The 14284-nt window shown below is 49.5% G+C and overlaps 1 protein-coding gene across 1 annotated transcript; it reads left to right on the top strand.

The window, feature by feature from the left end:
- Window positions 1-262: 262 nt before the first annotated feature.
- On the top strand, window positions 263-14066 carry hs2st1a (heparan sulfate 2-O-sulfotransferase 1a). The gene is made up of 7 exons (XM_057056821.1): window positions 263-739; window positions 11465-11718; window positions 11811-11896; window positions 12052-12190; window positions 12335-12432; window positions 12863-13020; window positions 13371-14066. Exons 1-7 carry the CDS (start codon window positions 616-618, stop codon window positions 13592-13594), a joined length of 1083 nt encoding a protein of 360 aa, XP_056912801.1. The 5' UTR covers window positions 263-615; the 3' UTR covers window positions 13595-14066.
- The last annotated feature ends 218 nt before the right edge of the window (window positions 14067-14284 follow it).

Below are 14284 nucleotides of genomic sequence, written 5' to 3'. Positions count from 1 at the left end.
CGCCATTTTTAATATGTGATGAATTTTAGGCATATCCAAAGGCCGACTATAAAATTCTTCTTCGACTCTGCCCCGAGGTACAGATCACACAATTGCGACATCTGCTGCCCGAACCCAGGTGAGCATGTGAAAATTGACCAATCAAATTTGAAAAGACAGTGATTGTGGACCTGTTATTGACGAATAGGAAACTACGGCTGCGTGGTGGACTGACGATTTGTCCAATCGTCTGGGGGGTAGTAATAAAATCCCCCCGTGGTGAGCTGGTGAGCAGTGCCACACTGGGGCACAACATCGCTGCATGGGGAAGGAAGGCGACAGATGCCGCTATCTCTGTCCCCATATCCAGGAGGGACAACTACGCAGTCCGATATTTATCCTAGCTACACACAGGGTATTTATTTGGGGAATAAGTGAATGAAATTGCCGATCGCAGCATGAAAACATCGCATTTGAGTTAACCAAAGGATTTCAGCAACGGGAGAGGACCTTACAGAAGGAGACAGGGCCATGCAGAGACCGCTTTGTGAGCGCCGCTAGCGTGCGTGTGCGTGCGTGTTTCAGCGTCTCCTCCTCAGGACATGGACTGACCACCATCGCGCTCTGGATGATTTGATGGGGCTGCTCAGAGTCATGATGCCGCCCAAGTTTCAGCTTCTGGCGCTGCTGGCGTTCGCAGTGGCCATGTTCTTCCTGGAGAATCAGATCCAGAAGCTGGAGGAGTCCAGGGGAAAGCTGGGTGAGTGGAAGATGCTTCGGCTCGGTCGCCTGCAGACTTTGCTTGAGGTTGATGACCAGAATAAATCTGTGCTTTCACTGTTTTTAAGGGGGGTCAATAAGATGGCACAGTTTTCTGAAGCCCTAAATCTTCACGGTGTAATTCAAACTATATCATTTAGTCCCGAGTTATCAGGCGCGTAGTTTATTATCAAAATATAGACAATGCATAGACCTTTATCCTGAATCAGAAAATTCATTACTGGGTCCCAAGGTGCTCCTGTTCTGAGCCTGACTCGGGATTAGCTTGTTCCATTATTAATTAATCTGTTATCTCGAGGGTTAATTGATAGATTGACTCTGTCAGGCTTCCCGGGTGTTAGTCTTCATTTTCTACTAGTACTGGGAGCCCAGAAGTTGTCTTTCAATGATGAGAAAAGACTGGAAAAGAAGCAAATCTTGACTTTTTTTTGGGGGGGGGGGGCTTAACCTGGCAGGAAAAACCAAGTAACTGGTGAAGTGGATTCCAGATTGAGTTTCCATCACCTGATCCATATCCAGCATTGCTTGATTTGATCAACAGGTGACAGAACCGTAAGAATCTGCGACGTCGGAGCTGCGTCCCAGAGATTGAGTGCTGTTGTGCGTGTGTGCGCGTGTCGGCCGCCCTGCTGCAAATGATCCCCAGCCCCTTCCCCAGACTCTGGCCCCTGCCTGGGACACGGCCGGAGCCGCTCTCAGAATCTCATTTGCAGTTCCCATTAGGGGCACGGTCCCAATAAAGATCTGGGACATTGTGGGATTATCTTTTGTGGTACCTTCACTCACACTCGACGGCACAGGCGACCTGGAGGGTACAGCCGCTATATCGTGTGTATGCACACACACACACTCACGCTGGTGGTTTTATCAGCAAGCACCTGAATTCAGGGTGATTGTCACAGGAGACGGGTTCACTCGTCACACCAGGAGCTGCACAGGTGATTAATGAGGGCAACCATGATGCTGCGGTGTTGAAATGGCTTCCAGGGGCACTTAAAGGAGCCCAGAAGCCATTAATAGCAGCAACGGTGGCTTCTCCCGCTATGAAAACTGGAATCACCTGCTGTCACTCCAGTTAATCGCAGCACCACGCAGGGAGCCGCTGTGTGTGTTTATGTTGAAAATATGAGGTCATTTTTTTAGGGATGACGTGAATATCCACATGAGAATTGGCTCTTTTGGAGAATATACGAAACAAGAGAAATTTAAAAGGAATAAACAGACGGACTGGTGAGATGTGGTGTCAGGGAAAGTTCTAGATGCCAAACTGTGAGGAAATGACAGTTCTGATCCTAATGAGATCATGTGATGGACAGAGATCCTTGGCCTGTTGGTTACCTGCTGCTGTTTTAGGCTCACTGAACCTGAGAGCTGCCCCCCACCACCAACTGACGACGTTGCAAGAATCCGATGACTTGACAAAAAAAGGGCCGTGACGGATGGCTGGAGCGAGCAGACGTGCGCGTTCTGGCGCGCTGAGTTTTGTGCTGCGTAGCCACATATTTGCAGCGCTATCATGTGGTCGCGGAGGGTGAATCTCGCTGGTTGTCCTGCAAAAACGTGCCCATTGTTCATGCTGCGTGCAGGCTGGGAGAGGCACCTCCTCTCCACAGAGTGAAATCCTCTCACCTGACACCAATCATGTCTCCTTTTCTGCACTGGAAGCTGCGGTTTGCTTCCAGGCTAATCGCCAATACACCAAGCACCTCCTGGACAGTCCTGCTGCTGTGGAGCAGCGTGTCCAGCTGAGGTTCTAATCCCTTATTTAGATGAGGGATTTGCAGATTGATGCTGAGCTGATGGATAGATGTGTTTCAAAACTGGCCTTTGGAGCCCGATTTTGTTTTTTGGGGGTTTTTTTTGTAACATTTTTTCCCTTTCTGCTTATTAGAGTCGAGCAACGCCGGGCTTATTTCCACGGGGATGAGTTTCGTTAGCATAAAGTCATTTTCATTCCAGGAATCCATTCCGGGGCTTCTTTAATCCTTGTCAATTCGGTTTCTTGGTAGCAGGTCAATTGGAGGTACTTTGTGGTTTATTGACCGTCAGCTGGTCGCCCCCCATAAGCGGACCGAATGACCTCGTCACCCCCGGGCCCGAGTCGCCTCGCCAGGGACGTATTAAGACAGGGTTTGTGTTTTGTGCTCCTCGATATCGCTACATTTCCAACAGCTGGTTGGTTTCTGCCTCGATTAAAGGAATTCAATTTCCATCTGCACTGTGGTGATATTTTGTTCCAGACACAAGTGGCTCTGTGATGAGATCTGGGAGATGCTGTGGAATACGGGGAGGGGGGGGTGGCTGGAGCTCATTGTTGAAGTGTTTGTGGAGCCTGACGCAGGACTCGAGTATTCATTCGCGGCTACGAGCTGTCAGCCCAGGCACTTGCAGCCTGGAGCCCACCCTTCTGGCTGCCCCCCCCCCCCCCCGGGAGATCGACTCCGGAATTTGCTCTTGAAAGGACACTGGTCAGGCATCACACGTCTGTCCTCCTGGGCATGCTGCACTGGGGGCTTTCCGGTGCCCTGCTGTTAAACACGTCTCCCCGTTCCATTAACAACACAAGACTCGACCTGCTTCTTTTGAGTCCCGCTCATTTGTCAGCACACAGTAAATCTCCTCCTGCTTCTCTCTGGCTAACCTGTGACACGGCGGATTTGTTGCCGTCGGCTGGAGTTAGCTGTGCTTTGCTACGGCTGTTTTCCCACATTGTGCAGCTTTTCTGCCTGGCAGTTTGGCCGTTTCTGTTGTGCAGCAGGGGATGAGAAACCTCACGTTGCGTCTGTGTTTTTAGTCTAGGGAGCTCTTCGGTCTCTCTTGTGGGCTCCGTTTGATAAAATATCAAAGCTTTGCCACATTTTCCTCGGTACCGTGCTGTTGAGACCACTGATGCTTCCCTCAGGTGAGCGCACAGCCATGCACGTGGATCTTTGGAAGACAGGAATGTGGCTTTTATCCTCGCCTTTGTTTCATATGGGGTGATTCCACCAAAGGTTGCCTCACATTGCCCGGTTGCGTGATGAAGCTGTGACACCAGGGGATGTAACGCATCTCCTAGCAGGTAACTGAATTATTAAGAACGATGGCTCTGAACTATCAAGGGGTTTTGAGCTGAGGCTGTTTGTAGTGTGTGTGTCTACACACACTATCGGCGCTGAATCTGCGCGGTCGTCAGTAGCCGTTATTTTTATTGGCAGGACGCCAGGCTCCTTGGAGCGGCATTCCGACACCTTGGTGCGATCTTTGGGGGCGTTGTTCCACATTCTGTGTTTGCTGGTTTGTGACTTTGACACAGAAGGCGGAGATGCGTCCTGGGCACCCGAGGCGATCAAATGAAAGGGACTCGACCTCCAGCACGTGGCTCTCGGATTCCCTTACAACTACCTCGACACTTGACGTCTCCGTTTTTAGCCTCCCTGAGTTATAAGGGGTGGTTGAATTATTTGCCCTCTCTCTGTACGCTGGCATTAGCGGCTAGCATCCCCTCCAGGACCTGTCTGCCAACAGAGAGGCTGCTGTAGGTGCCAGAGATAAATTGCTTGTTAGGGAGGGGGGAAGAAGAGCACTAATTGTCATTCTGGTTTTTTTCTTTATCCCCTGTATTGTTAGAAGCGCGTAGGGTTTGATTAGTGCTGAGGATTTACAGCCGGTGGCACTCGGTGGCACTCGCGACATGGCGCTCTGCAGCAGTAGCAGGATGACCGACAGGCTGATGAGAATGTGATAAACGGGTTCACACATTGAATGGAATGGCAGGCTCTTCTGGAAGGACGTTCTTCTCTTCAGCCACCCAGCGCGCTCCTCGGCTGGCCTGAACTCCGCGCCCCCTCTCTTTGTGCTGGCCGTATCGCCTCAAACGCACATGAATGTTCTAAGGTGCTGGCCAGCAAAGATGGCTGATTCGCTGTTTTTATGTAGAAAAACAAACAGTCGTAGGTCAGCGAACCGTCCTTCACCCAGAGAGAATGAACATTGATCACAGGCTGATGGAAGCTTCCCTCTCAATCGCTCTCAGAATAAACAGTTTTCAGCCTCCACCTTCCATTTAAATGAGGCTGTAAAATCAGATTTCCAGTTGCAGGCTTTTAACCCACGATTGAGTCTGTGGTTGCAAACACGTGACGGCAGGTGTCGGGTTCAGGCGCACTTATGCTGCCGACAACACAATTCCTTTTTCCCCCCATCCTGCTCCTCCGTCAGGAGGGAGGACGCAGCAAGTAAAGCCTGACGAGTCCCATCCGCCGCCTCCTGGATCAATAAATATAAATGTTTTTGTTTCCAAAACTCCGTGGGGACGTTCAAATCCCCCTTGTCTCGTGCTAATCCCACCGGATCGGCGCTCCAAAGAAAATTCCCTGCTGCCGATATTAGAAATGAGGTGTTCTCGGTGGAGGGGGAGGGCGCAAAATGGATGATTTAATTTTCATTGCTACGGAGGAATGTTTAATGCCTCAGCTTATGAAAATCATAAGCGCCTGTGAAAAGACGCGCCGCAGCGGCCCCGTGGCGTTTTCACAGCAAATTTCATCAGAACGTGAGGGGATCAGGGAGGAAGGTGGCCGCTCCTCTTCCTCAGCCCCCAGATTATGGGTGTTGATTCGTATTAGCGCTGCTCTCACCTCTCCGACAAAGACGTGAGTGGCTTTAACAATTTGCCTGAAATCCAACTTCAGGCGCGCGAGACGGAATACAAATGGCGTTGGCGCCCGCGTGGCGGCTAACTGGGTCCTCCCCACTGAAGACCGGCGGATTGATGCCTCCGCGTCTGTTTTTCTCAGACACAGACGCGCATTGACTCAAACACCCAAACCCGATTGATGGCGCTCATCGATTCCTTTGTTTATTCCGTGCGTGTGTGTCGGATGCCGAGGCTCAGGGATCGGGGATGGTTACGCCACCTCATGTTAACCAAACCAAGCACTGTTTTGCAAACTGCCCAATCAGATTTGTTGGGATATCTGAATAATGTCGAGGTTTCTGATCGTTTATCAGCCTGGCGGTTACCTTCCAGATAAATCCATTCATCGTGTAGAGTCCAATGAATCATGCAGACGTCTGTTTCCAGGAGGCTGCGCAGGCTTGTTTACTTTGAATTTCACTGATGTCGAAGCCTAATCCTCACCAATAATGCTCTAACCAAGTTGTCTATAGTCATTTTTAGTCATTGGCAACAACCTTATTTTCTCTTAAAAAAAAAAAAAAAACTTGATTAATTTTATTCATATCAGCAATAATTCTTCTTGGAAGTTGGACACTGAAAATCTCCCCTGAACAGGAAGAAGCCTTGAGTGGAACTCTGGAGTGGAAATACTCGTGGGTGCAGCTCTGGAAAAATCTTTTGTTCCGTAGCTTCTCCGACACTCGTGAAAAGACACGGGGTCGAAGGTCAAATGCAATGTATCTTCTCGCCTCGAGGTGTCGCCAAATCTCACAAAACGGACCTTTTATCGTCACACGCGGGTCCAAATTTTCCGCAGGAGTTTCCCGATGCAGGTGACATTTATCAAAACAATGTTCAGACGGGGGGGGGGGGGGGGTAGACCTGGATAATAAATCAGCACGGCGAGGAAAAGTGTGACCTATCCATCATGTCGCCGTTGGCGAACGCGGTACAATATCCTCGCCCAGCAGATACTGCGATAAATATAACGAGATGAAACCCAAGGCGAGGAGCTGCGGGGAGGAGACGGCTCGCAGGTGATGGAACGCTGAGTTGAACCGGTCCATTTCTGCGGCGCTCACCTGTCCCTCCCACTCGTCATTAAACCAATGAATAGCTGTCGTCTGCTCCATCTAATGGAGTGTGGAGTTTTCCCCAGACTCCTCTACATGCATTATTAATTATCTGTTACAGGGCTGGAGCGGCTGGAGCGTCGCTCTGCCTCCGCCAGACCCGCGGCGTTACGTAAAGATTGTTTGCCGTCGTGTTGGGATTCAACGGAGCAAACCCCCGTGGCGGTATTTTGACCGTGAACGCGTCCTCCTGCAGCTACTGTAATCTGTGCGTGTCGCCTTTCTCCCACTTCACACTCTCGCACGTTGGAGGGAAGTGGTTTCTCTTCCTCTCACAAGTGCCTTTGCTCTTTTCTCACCCATTTCCTTCAGGCACAAATGTCGGCATGTATGATGGCGGCCCACCCCTGACCTGCCAGGCCTGGCACAACGAGTCCGCGGAATTATGGGATCCGCGTAAATGGCTGCGTAATCTCGTCCCGCTAATTTTTGCCAGGTCTTATTTAGCTCCTCTTTTTGTAGTTGAATGGTTTGTTTTTAAACCTGGCTTCATGAACCCAGCCTGTGCTCCCAAAGAGGAGTCATTTCTAACTTTGCAGGCTCGGTCTTCCTATCATCGATGCTCAATGGCCTAATTATAGTCCCAAGAATCCAGATCCCAAACCACTTAGCCACTTTCCACTGTCTGCCCGGGCTTTCCTGTCCTAGCTAACAAGGACAGCTTTTGTCTGTTCTCCGTGTCTGGGGAGGCTTTGTTGGCACCCCCTGACAAAAACACACTTGTCTCTGACAGCTAGGGGGTGGAAAAAAAGTCATTTCCATGTCGACGTTAACGACCTTGTCGGTGGGTTGTTTTTGTAGGATCAGACCCGACGGCAGCATCTCTGCGCCATGCTCGTGCACCTCGGGTTGCAGGTGGAACCCGCGATGCTGATGGTACCCTTCCCTCGGCGTGATTCCTATACTCCTCCTCTCTGCGCAGCATCAACGACCTCCCTGAGTTGATTATAAGGCAGAAATCCCACCTGAAAAGCCTCGCTAGATCCATTGAGCTACATTAGCAGCTTAATCTTTAGCAATTCCTTTAGAGACTTTTAAAAAGAAAAAACCTTTCAGGGGATTTTTCCTGTCCCCATCAGCAAACAAAAGATGCATTATTTTGCTCTAACCAGGCCTGTCTCTATAAAGCCATTGTGCTTAAATGCAAGACAAAATGGCCGACGCGTATCGACGCATAAAAAAATTTCCCGCTGCAATAACTCGATGCAAATGCGAAGTCGAGGTGTCATCGCCTCACCGAGGGGGAAAATTTGCATGCAATTATTTGTCAACTGTGAATCAAAGCATGCAATTTGCATATTTTGTCCCTGTGGTTTAGCATAAATGTGGAAAAGGCCGCTGAAACAAAGGTCACAGCGCAGGACGGTCGGTCATTTATGCTCGGTTGAAACTGCTCGGGAAGCAAAGTGGTGCAGAGTTTCATCCCTTCCACGGGCTAAACATGAGCCGGAGTCTGGTTAGAGACCCGATCACTGCTACATTTGCTACATTTTATTTAAAATACCATCTCTGTCACTATAGAAACGTGTTCTGTGTGAATCAATAAAGCCTCTTGTAATGAGCTCCTAGAAGGGATTAATTCTAAATTGATCACCGTGGAATGAGACATGTGATTGGTTGTTGAATAATTGGGTCCATCTTTCTGCCGCGCTACCGTAGGAGCACCGGTGAAGCTAAATAAAGCAGCATAACACACGGATTCGCTCCCAGATTGGAAAACAAAATCTTTTTTATTACATTGTTGGACGGAGCTCTTCAGTGAGAACCTCCGTTGTTGAAGTGGAGCCACTTCTGCGCCCAGTTTGGTCTCCGTCCATCTAATCTGCTCCGTGCGGCTCTTCTATTCACCCTCCACCCCCCCCCTGCCCGTCCGCTGACAGACCAGCGAATGAGACCCTTCATGTGAATGTCAGTGTGGCCCTTGTGTGCCAGCACCAGTCGGTAAAACAACCCAGTGGCAGCAGCTGCTTCAAATCTCCGAGCAAACGCTTGTACGTGCGATGGATGGAATGGAAGGTTTTCTTTTCTACGACACCCTAAAATGAGCAAGTGAGTTTGTCACAACGCAAAAGGGAGCGCCGATATCTGACCCAGTTTTCCTATTGAGCTTATTTTAATGGGCGCGGAGGTGTTTTGGATGGATCTTCGCCTCGCTTTCATGAAAGGCCTCTCGTTCATCTGCCTTTACAGCGGTGAAATGCTGCATAGCAGACGCCGCTTCCACCGCGCTTCATTTTCCTTCTCATAACTTGAATTAAACTCCGTCTGGCCCCAGCTCCCCCCACCCCACCCCACTTTCCTCCGAGCAATCGACTCTCCTACGTGGATTTGTAGTCTGAATTAGAGTAATTGGGATTTTAGACGTGCTCGGTTATTCACATGTTCACCAGCGCTGCAGTGGTGGCCCAGCCACCCTCTCGGAGCCGGCGGGGCCGGGGGGTTGGAGGGGGCATTTGGAAGAGCACCAGCAGCAGCCAACTAACTCAATTTCACATAGCAGCCACCTAGATCTCTTCCCTGTCATCCTCCATTGATTTTGCAATCCAGCAGCATCCGAGCGAAACCATACAAGCCGTACACCTCCGTCTGCCACTGATGGCCAATCTCTATTACCCGCCCAGCCCAAGGCTTCAGCGCAGGCCCGCTAAACCTCTCTGGGGGGGATCGGACGGCAGGAGGGAGCCCCACCTGGCGGATCGGCGCAATGATGGATTTATGAGCCGCTCGGAGAAAGGTTCATCTTCCCTCCTCCGCTTTTATTATCCCATCAGATCTAACGCGATGGCGAGTAATACATGACGGCCCGTCATATTTCTGCCGACCTGCCGGCGAGTGCATGAGCGATGCTCTCAGACACTCGCAGCTAATCAGCCACGAAATTGCTTCAGTAAATATGTTCAAGTACCGGCGCTCTGTCTTCCTCCACCCTTGGACTAAAACTCTCAGTAATAGGCTTGCGCTTGTCACAATGTTTAAGGCCCGTGTTGGCTTCACGCTTCATAATTAGCTTTTAATGCACAGCGATGGCTTGAAGGGAGGAAGCTGATGGGCGTGTGGAATAAAAGAAGATCTGCTGTGTGGTCATAGTAATTCACGCATTTGTTCTCTAATTAAATGGCCTGAGAATGGAGCTCTGAGCTTAACAGAGCAGAGGATGGTGGGGGGGCACCCTCGGATATGAAGGTCTGTGCCAAGTCTATTCACTCTGGCAATGAATAGGGCGTCTACAAAGTGTAAGGACCCCTGGCGTCTGTACCGCGATCTGCTCCTTTTACGGGTGCTGGAGCGTTGCCACGGAGCAACAGGACCTGAACAAGTGGTTTCTAGCGGCGAGTGAAGAGCTCAGGATGTTGTACAGTGGTTTGAGATGTGGTGTTTTTCAGCTCCTTCCTCTTAACACAAAATGTCCGTCACATTTATTGGTATACGTCATAGTATTTCCCCCATATATGTTCACCCAGCAACATGTCAGACGGCAGTAAGGTTGATTTGAATGATAAATATTGAAGACGGTCATAACGGATGAGGGATCAAACCATTATTTTCATGGTGATAAAGCAGGGCCTGATGAGCAGCGTTGCTACATTGTTCTGGGAAACAATTCTGCAGCGTTTCAAACTGGTTTGCGTTTCTGTTGTGGACAGAATGCAAACACGCAGGGTTCATTCGGACGAGAGTTTGCTGTTATTCACTCATGGGACTGTAATTCTCAAAGCACCTGGTATTTCACATCAGACTTAATGGCACCTAAAACCTATGACTCATTTATCACCGTCTCCTGTGCGTTTTTGCCCCTTTAAATGTCACCGTCTCCACGTCCCCTTCAATCTGAGCCCTGCAATAAAGTTCCAGCATAGCAACTGTTATAGCTGTTATTGTTGCTGGCCGAGCTTTCTTCGGAGGGACGTGCGAACGAGCGTCTCCATTACGCCGCTGCGTGCCTGCCCTCGGCCATTACGACCACCTGGCACCTCTTGGTGTTACCGGCTGTAACCAGATCCAGCTCTGAGTGGGCCATCTGCAGCTGCTCGGGAGGGCGTAAGAGAAGGTGCAGAGGGCAAATTTGGAGACTTAAGTCGGCTCATTCGCAAATGTCTCCGCCGGCTTCTGTTGCTATGTAGCAGCCTGTAAAGCCGGTCCAGGAGCTCCCCAGGCTGCAACTGTGTCTTTGGGGGGGCGTTAGGCAGTGCTTTAGGAGCCTGCTGGCTCCCCAGAGTTGCTCCCACGGGTATTAGGTGCTCCAATGGTGTAGTGCCCTCTTTCTTCACACACAAGGAAGGGGGCACTCCTCCTCGCTCCGGTCTTCCAGCAGAGCACTCTGAGGCATTGTCAACACCAGTCAATCTGAGGCGTATTCAGATGGTAAATCTGTCCACGCCGAGGCAGCAGGCCTGGCTTTTCTCGCAGCATCATGCGATAATTCCCGTCCCCCGCGCTTCATTTCCTCCACATTCATGTAACTGTAGCCTTCCTTCCTTACTGCTGACCTCTGCCCCCACATATCGCCTCTCGCCTGCCACTTTTTCACCCCGGTTACATGATGCTCCAGAGGAAACCAGGTCAGACAAATCATTTCACACAAGATGTATTTTTCTCTTCACTCTGCAGCCTAATGAGTAAAAGACATGTTGGTGGTGGTGGTGGTGGGGGGTTAAAATGGAATTTGATTAGTCAACAATAGAGGAGACGGCCCACCGTGAAATGGGAAGCTCAGAAAATGATTAACTAAGAATCGTGTCCGATGCTAACCTTAGCATTTCTACTGTCTACATGTGAAAAGTGGATCCAAGGGAAATCTATTTATAACGGAGGTGCGGGTCTGATGCAGTCTCACCTGTGACAATGGCACAAAATCTTCCTGTCACTGAAATGCCCTCAACTCGGTCTCGAATGTCTTATTTTCCCCTCCCAGAACGAGCCATCGCCAGGCACGAGGTGCGGGAGATCGAACAGAGGCACACGCAGGACGGCCTGCGGCAACGGGACTCTTTGGCCTTGCCCGCGTCCGACGGCGAGGACGACGTCGTCATCATCTACAACCGAGTGCCCAAGACGGCCAGCACGTCCTTCACGAACATCGCCTACGACCTGTGTGGGAAGAACCGCTACCACGTCCTGCACATCAACACCACGAAGAACAACCCAGTCATGTCCATCCAGGACCAGGTTGGAGGAAAACCACTGAGCGCGGTTTTATGCAGTTTTTTCCATTTGTTGCGCTAATAACGCTAATATCTGATGTGTTGTTTGTTTTTAAGGTACGATTTGTTAAGAATGTGACCCAGTGGAGGGAAATGAAGCCAGCGTTCTACCACGGACACGTCTCCTTCCTGGATTTTACCAAGTAAATGAACACTTTTCACTCTGCTGTGGTTTTGGGGACTGACGCCCCCTGGTGGTCACGCTGCAGCTCTTCACGCCCACATTCCTGCTTTAGAGTTGACCGTGAGTGTTGCGCCAGGTTGTGAGCTCAGACCCCGTCACTGTCATTTCTCTCAGGTTCGGACTGAAGAGGAAGCCCATCTACATAAATGTAATCCGGGACCCCATTGAAAGACTGGTTTCTTATTATTACTTCCTGCGTTTTGGAGATGATTACCGGCCCGGGTTGAGACGTAGGAAACAAGGAGACAAGAAGGTCCTTAATCTTATTCTGTCAGCTCTTTAGAGGATTCCTACTTTAACTGATTAATTCACTTACTGGCTGCTATTAACGCAAAGGAAAGTTTGATTCTTTACATTGGCAACAACTGTTTTCTTCTAACGTGGGTTTGGTTTGCAGACGTTTGATGAATGTGTATCAGCTGGCGGCTCCGACTGCGCCCCCGAGAAACTCTGGCTGCAGATTCCGTTCTTCTGCGGTCACTATTCCGAATGCTGGTAAATATTCAACCGCTTCGCGTAGCGTGTGTTTCACCTTTCGATGGGGAGGAGGGGATCCAATTAAAAGATTAGAACGACCCCATCGTGAAGCCGTATCGTTTTGGTGCACACAGTGATGTGTTCTTTTACAGATAAAGGCAGAAATTGAAAAAAATATAAAACTTTTTTGGCTTTTTTACTCAGTTGGTGACATTTGAGGCTAAAAATAAGGCGTTTGGTGCTAACAGAGGGGAGTTTTAAAAAATCAAAGCATAGAATACTGTCGATTTACTGAATTCCTGCCCAAGAATTTATTTAGTTATTCTAATGAAAGCTATATTCTTAGAATCTAATTGAAAAGTGACTTAAATTAAAGATTTTTTTGTAGAGAACCCTCGCTCTTTTTCCGCCACGGTGGATAACTTTGCTGTTTGTGACCTCTGTGCAGGAACGCGGGCAGCCAGTGGGCGCTGGAGCAGGCCAAGTACAACCTGGTGAATGAATACCTGCTGGTGGGAGTAACAGAGGAGCTGGAGGACTTTGTGATGATGCTGGAGGCGGCGCTGCCACGCTTCTTCAGAGGAGCCACGGAGCTCTATAGGACAGGTCCACCATGGTTTTCCATCAACAATATTAAAATGCAGCTTTAAAGCAAAACAATCTATGGCTGGTGCACATTGAAATGCTAATTCATGCGGTGCTGTGTGTGGTTCGGTAGCATGCTGGCTTCTTGAATAGCTCCTGGGAGACTTAATGTGATCGATAAGCACTCGTGGCTGACGTGGTTGGTTACTGTGAGTGCAGCCAGACTGACTAATGGAGAACACGGAAGAATGAAATTGCACATTTGAATGCTGTAGATTAAAAGATTGGGCCACGGCTGCTCGAACAGGCTGTCTGTGCTAAGTCTGAGAGCTCGTATCCGTACGCCTTATAAACTTCTCTTGTCATCACAGGAAAGAAATCCCACCTAAGGAAGACCAGTGAGAAAAAGCCGCCCACAAAGGAGTCCATCGCCAAGCTGCAGCAGTCGGCCATCTGGAAGATGGAGAACGAGTTCTACGAGTTTGCGCTGGAGCAGTTCCAGTTCGTCAGGGCGCACGCCGTCAGAGAAAAGGACGGGGAGCTCTATCTGCTGGCTCAAAACTTCTTCTACGAGAAAATCTACCCCAAGAACTGATGTGATGAGAAGGGAAAAGCGGGACTAATGGCGACGGGTTAACTGGGAGGAGGAGTGGGGAACGGTCTGCCCCTGACTGGGTGATCAGGCTCCGTTACTGTCTGTGCCTGCTGACTGGACCGTGAGCTCACATCTGTGTGGAAGATCGTTCCCTCCCGCCAGCCTCCGCTCCCACATCTGTTGCAACAGCTGGTCCATCCCTGAATCCGGGAATCGGTTTGAGTCGGATCCAGAGAACGATTTTTATTGGTTCTGTACTGTTTGGTTGCGTTCGATTGTATTTTACCTTTTTAGTATTGTTGTCTTTTGTAAGTAACGTGGGTTTCCACGGGGAATCCCGCTCATGCCTCGCCACTGCTACTAACTTAAACCGATTCTAATGGTGTGAAACTGACCACTCTGCTGTATCGTTGGGCTTGAATATGACAATTGAGGTTTTTATGAAATAAAAATCATGCTACCATGGACTGTTTATGGGGTCAAGTGTGTATATTTCGTACATTATTTGCATTCTGACGTGTCCACTGAACTGTCTAAAACCTTGAGATTTACTGTAAAATATGTCATTTGCTGCAAAGGTTCAGTTTTTATACAATACACTTTATTTTCCCCACCACTGAGTTTCAACCTGCATTTTCTCCCATTCATGCTCTTACAAGCTCTGGCATCTTATTTGAAATAATTTTCCCA

Source organism: Takifugu flavidus, chromosome 15 (genome assembly GCF_003711565.1).
Source record: "Takifugu flavidus isolate HTHZ2018 chromosome 15, ASM371156v2, whole genome shotgun sequence".
Taxonomy (NCBI): Eukaryota; Metazoa; Chordata; class Actinopteri; order Tetraodontiformes; family Tetraodontidae; genus Takifugu; species Takifugu flavidus.
The sequence above is the reverse complement of the archived record's forward strand: the minus strand, read 5'-3'. Positions and strand labels throughout refer to the sequence as shown.

Bases quoted from the DNA above. Each gene is read 5' to 3' on its own strand.
- hs2st1a (XM_057056821.1), top strand. From the start codon at position 616: ATGGGGCTGCTCAGAGTCATGATGCCGCCCAAGTTTCAGCTTCTGGCG. The intron at 12,433-12,862 runs GTAAATATTCAA...ACCTCTGTGCAG, and splicing joins GGTCACTATTCCGAATGCTG to GAACGCGGGCAGCCAGTGGG. The intron at 13,021-13,370 runs GTCCACCATGGT...TTGTCATCACAG, and splicing joins CACGGAGCTCTATAGGACAG to GAAAGAAATCCCACCTAAGG.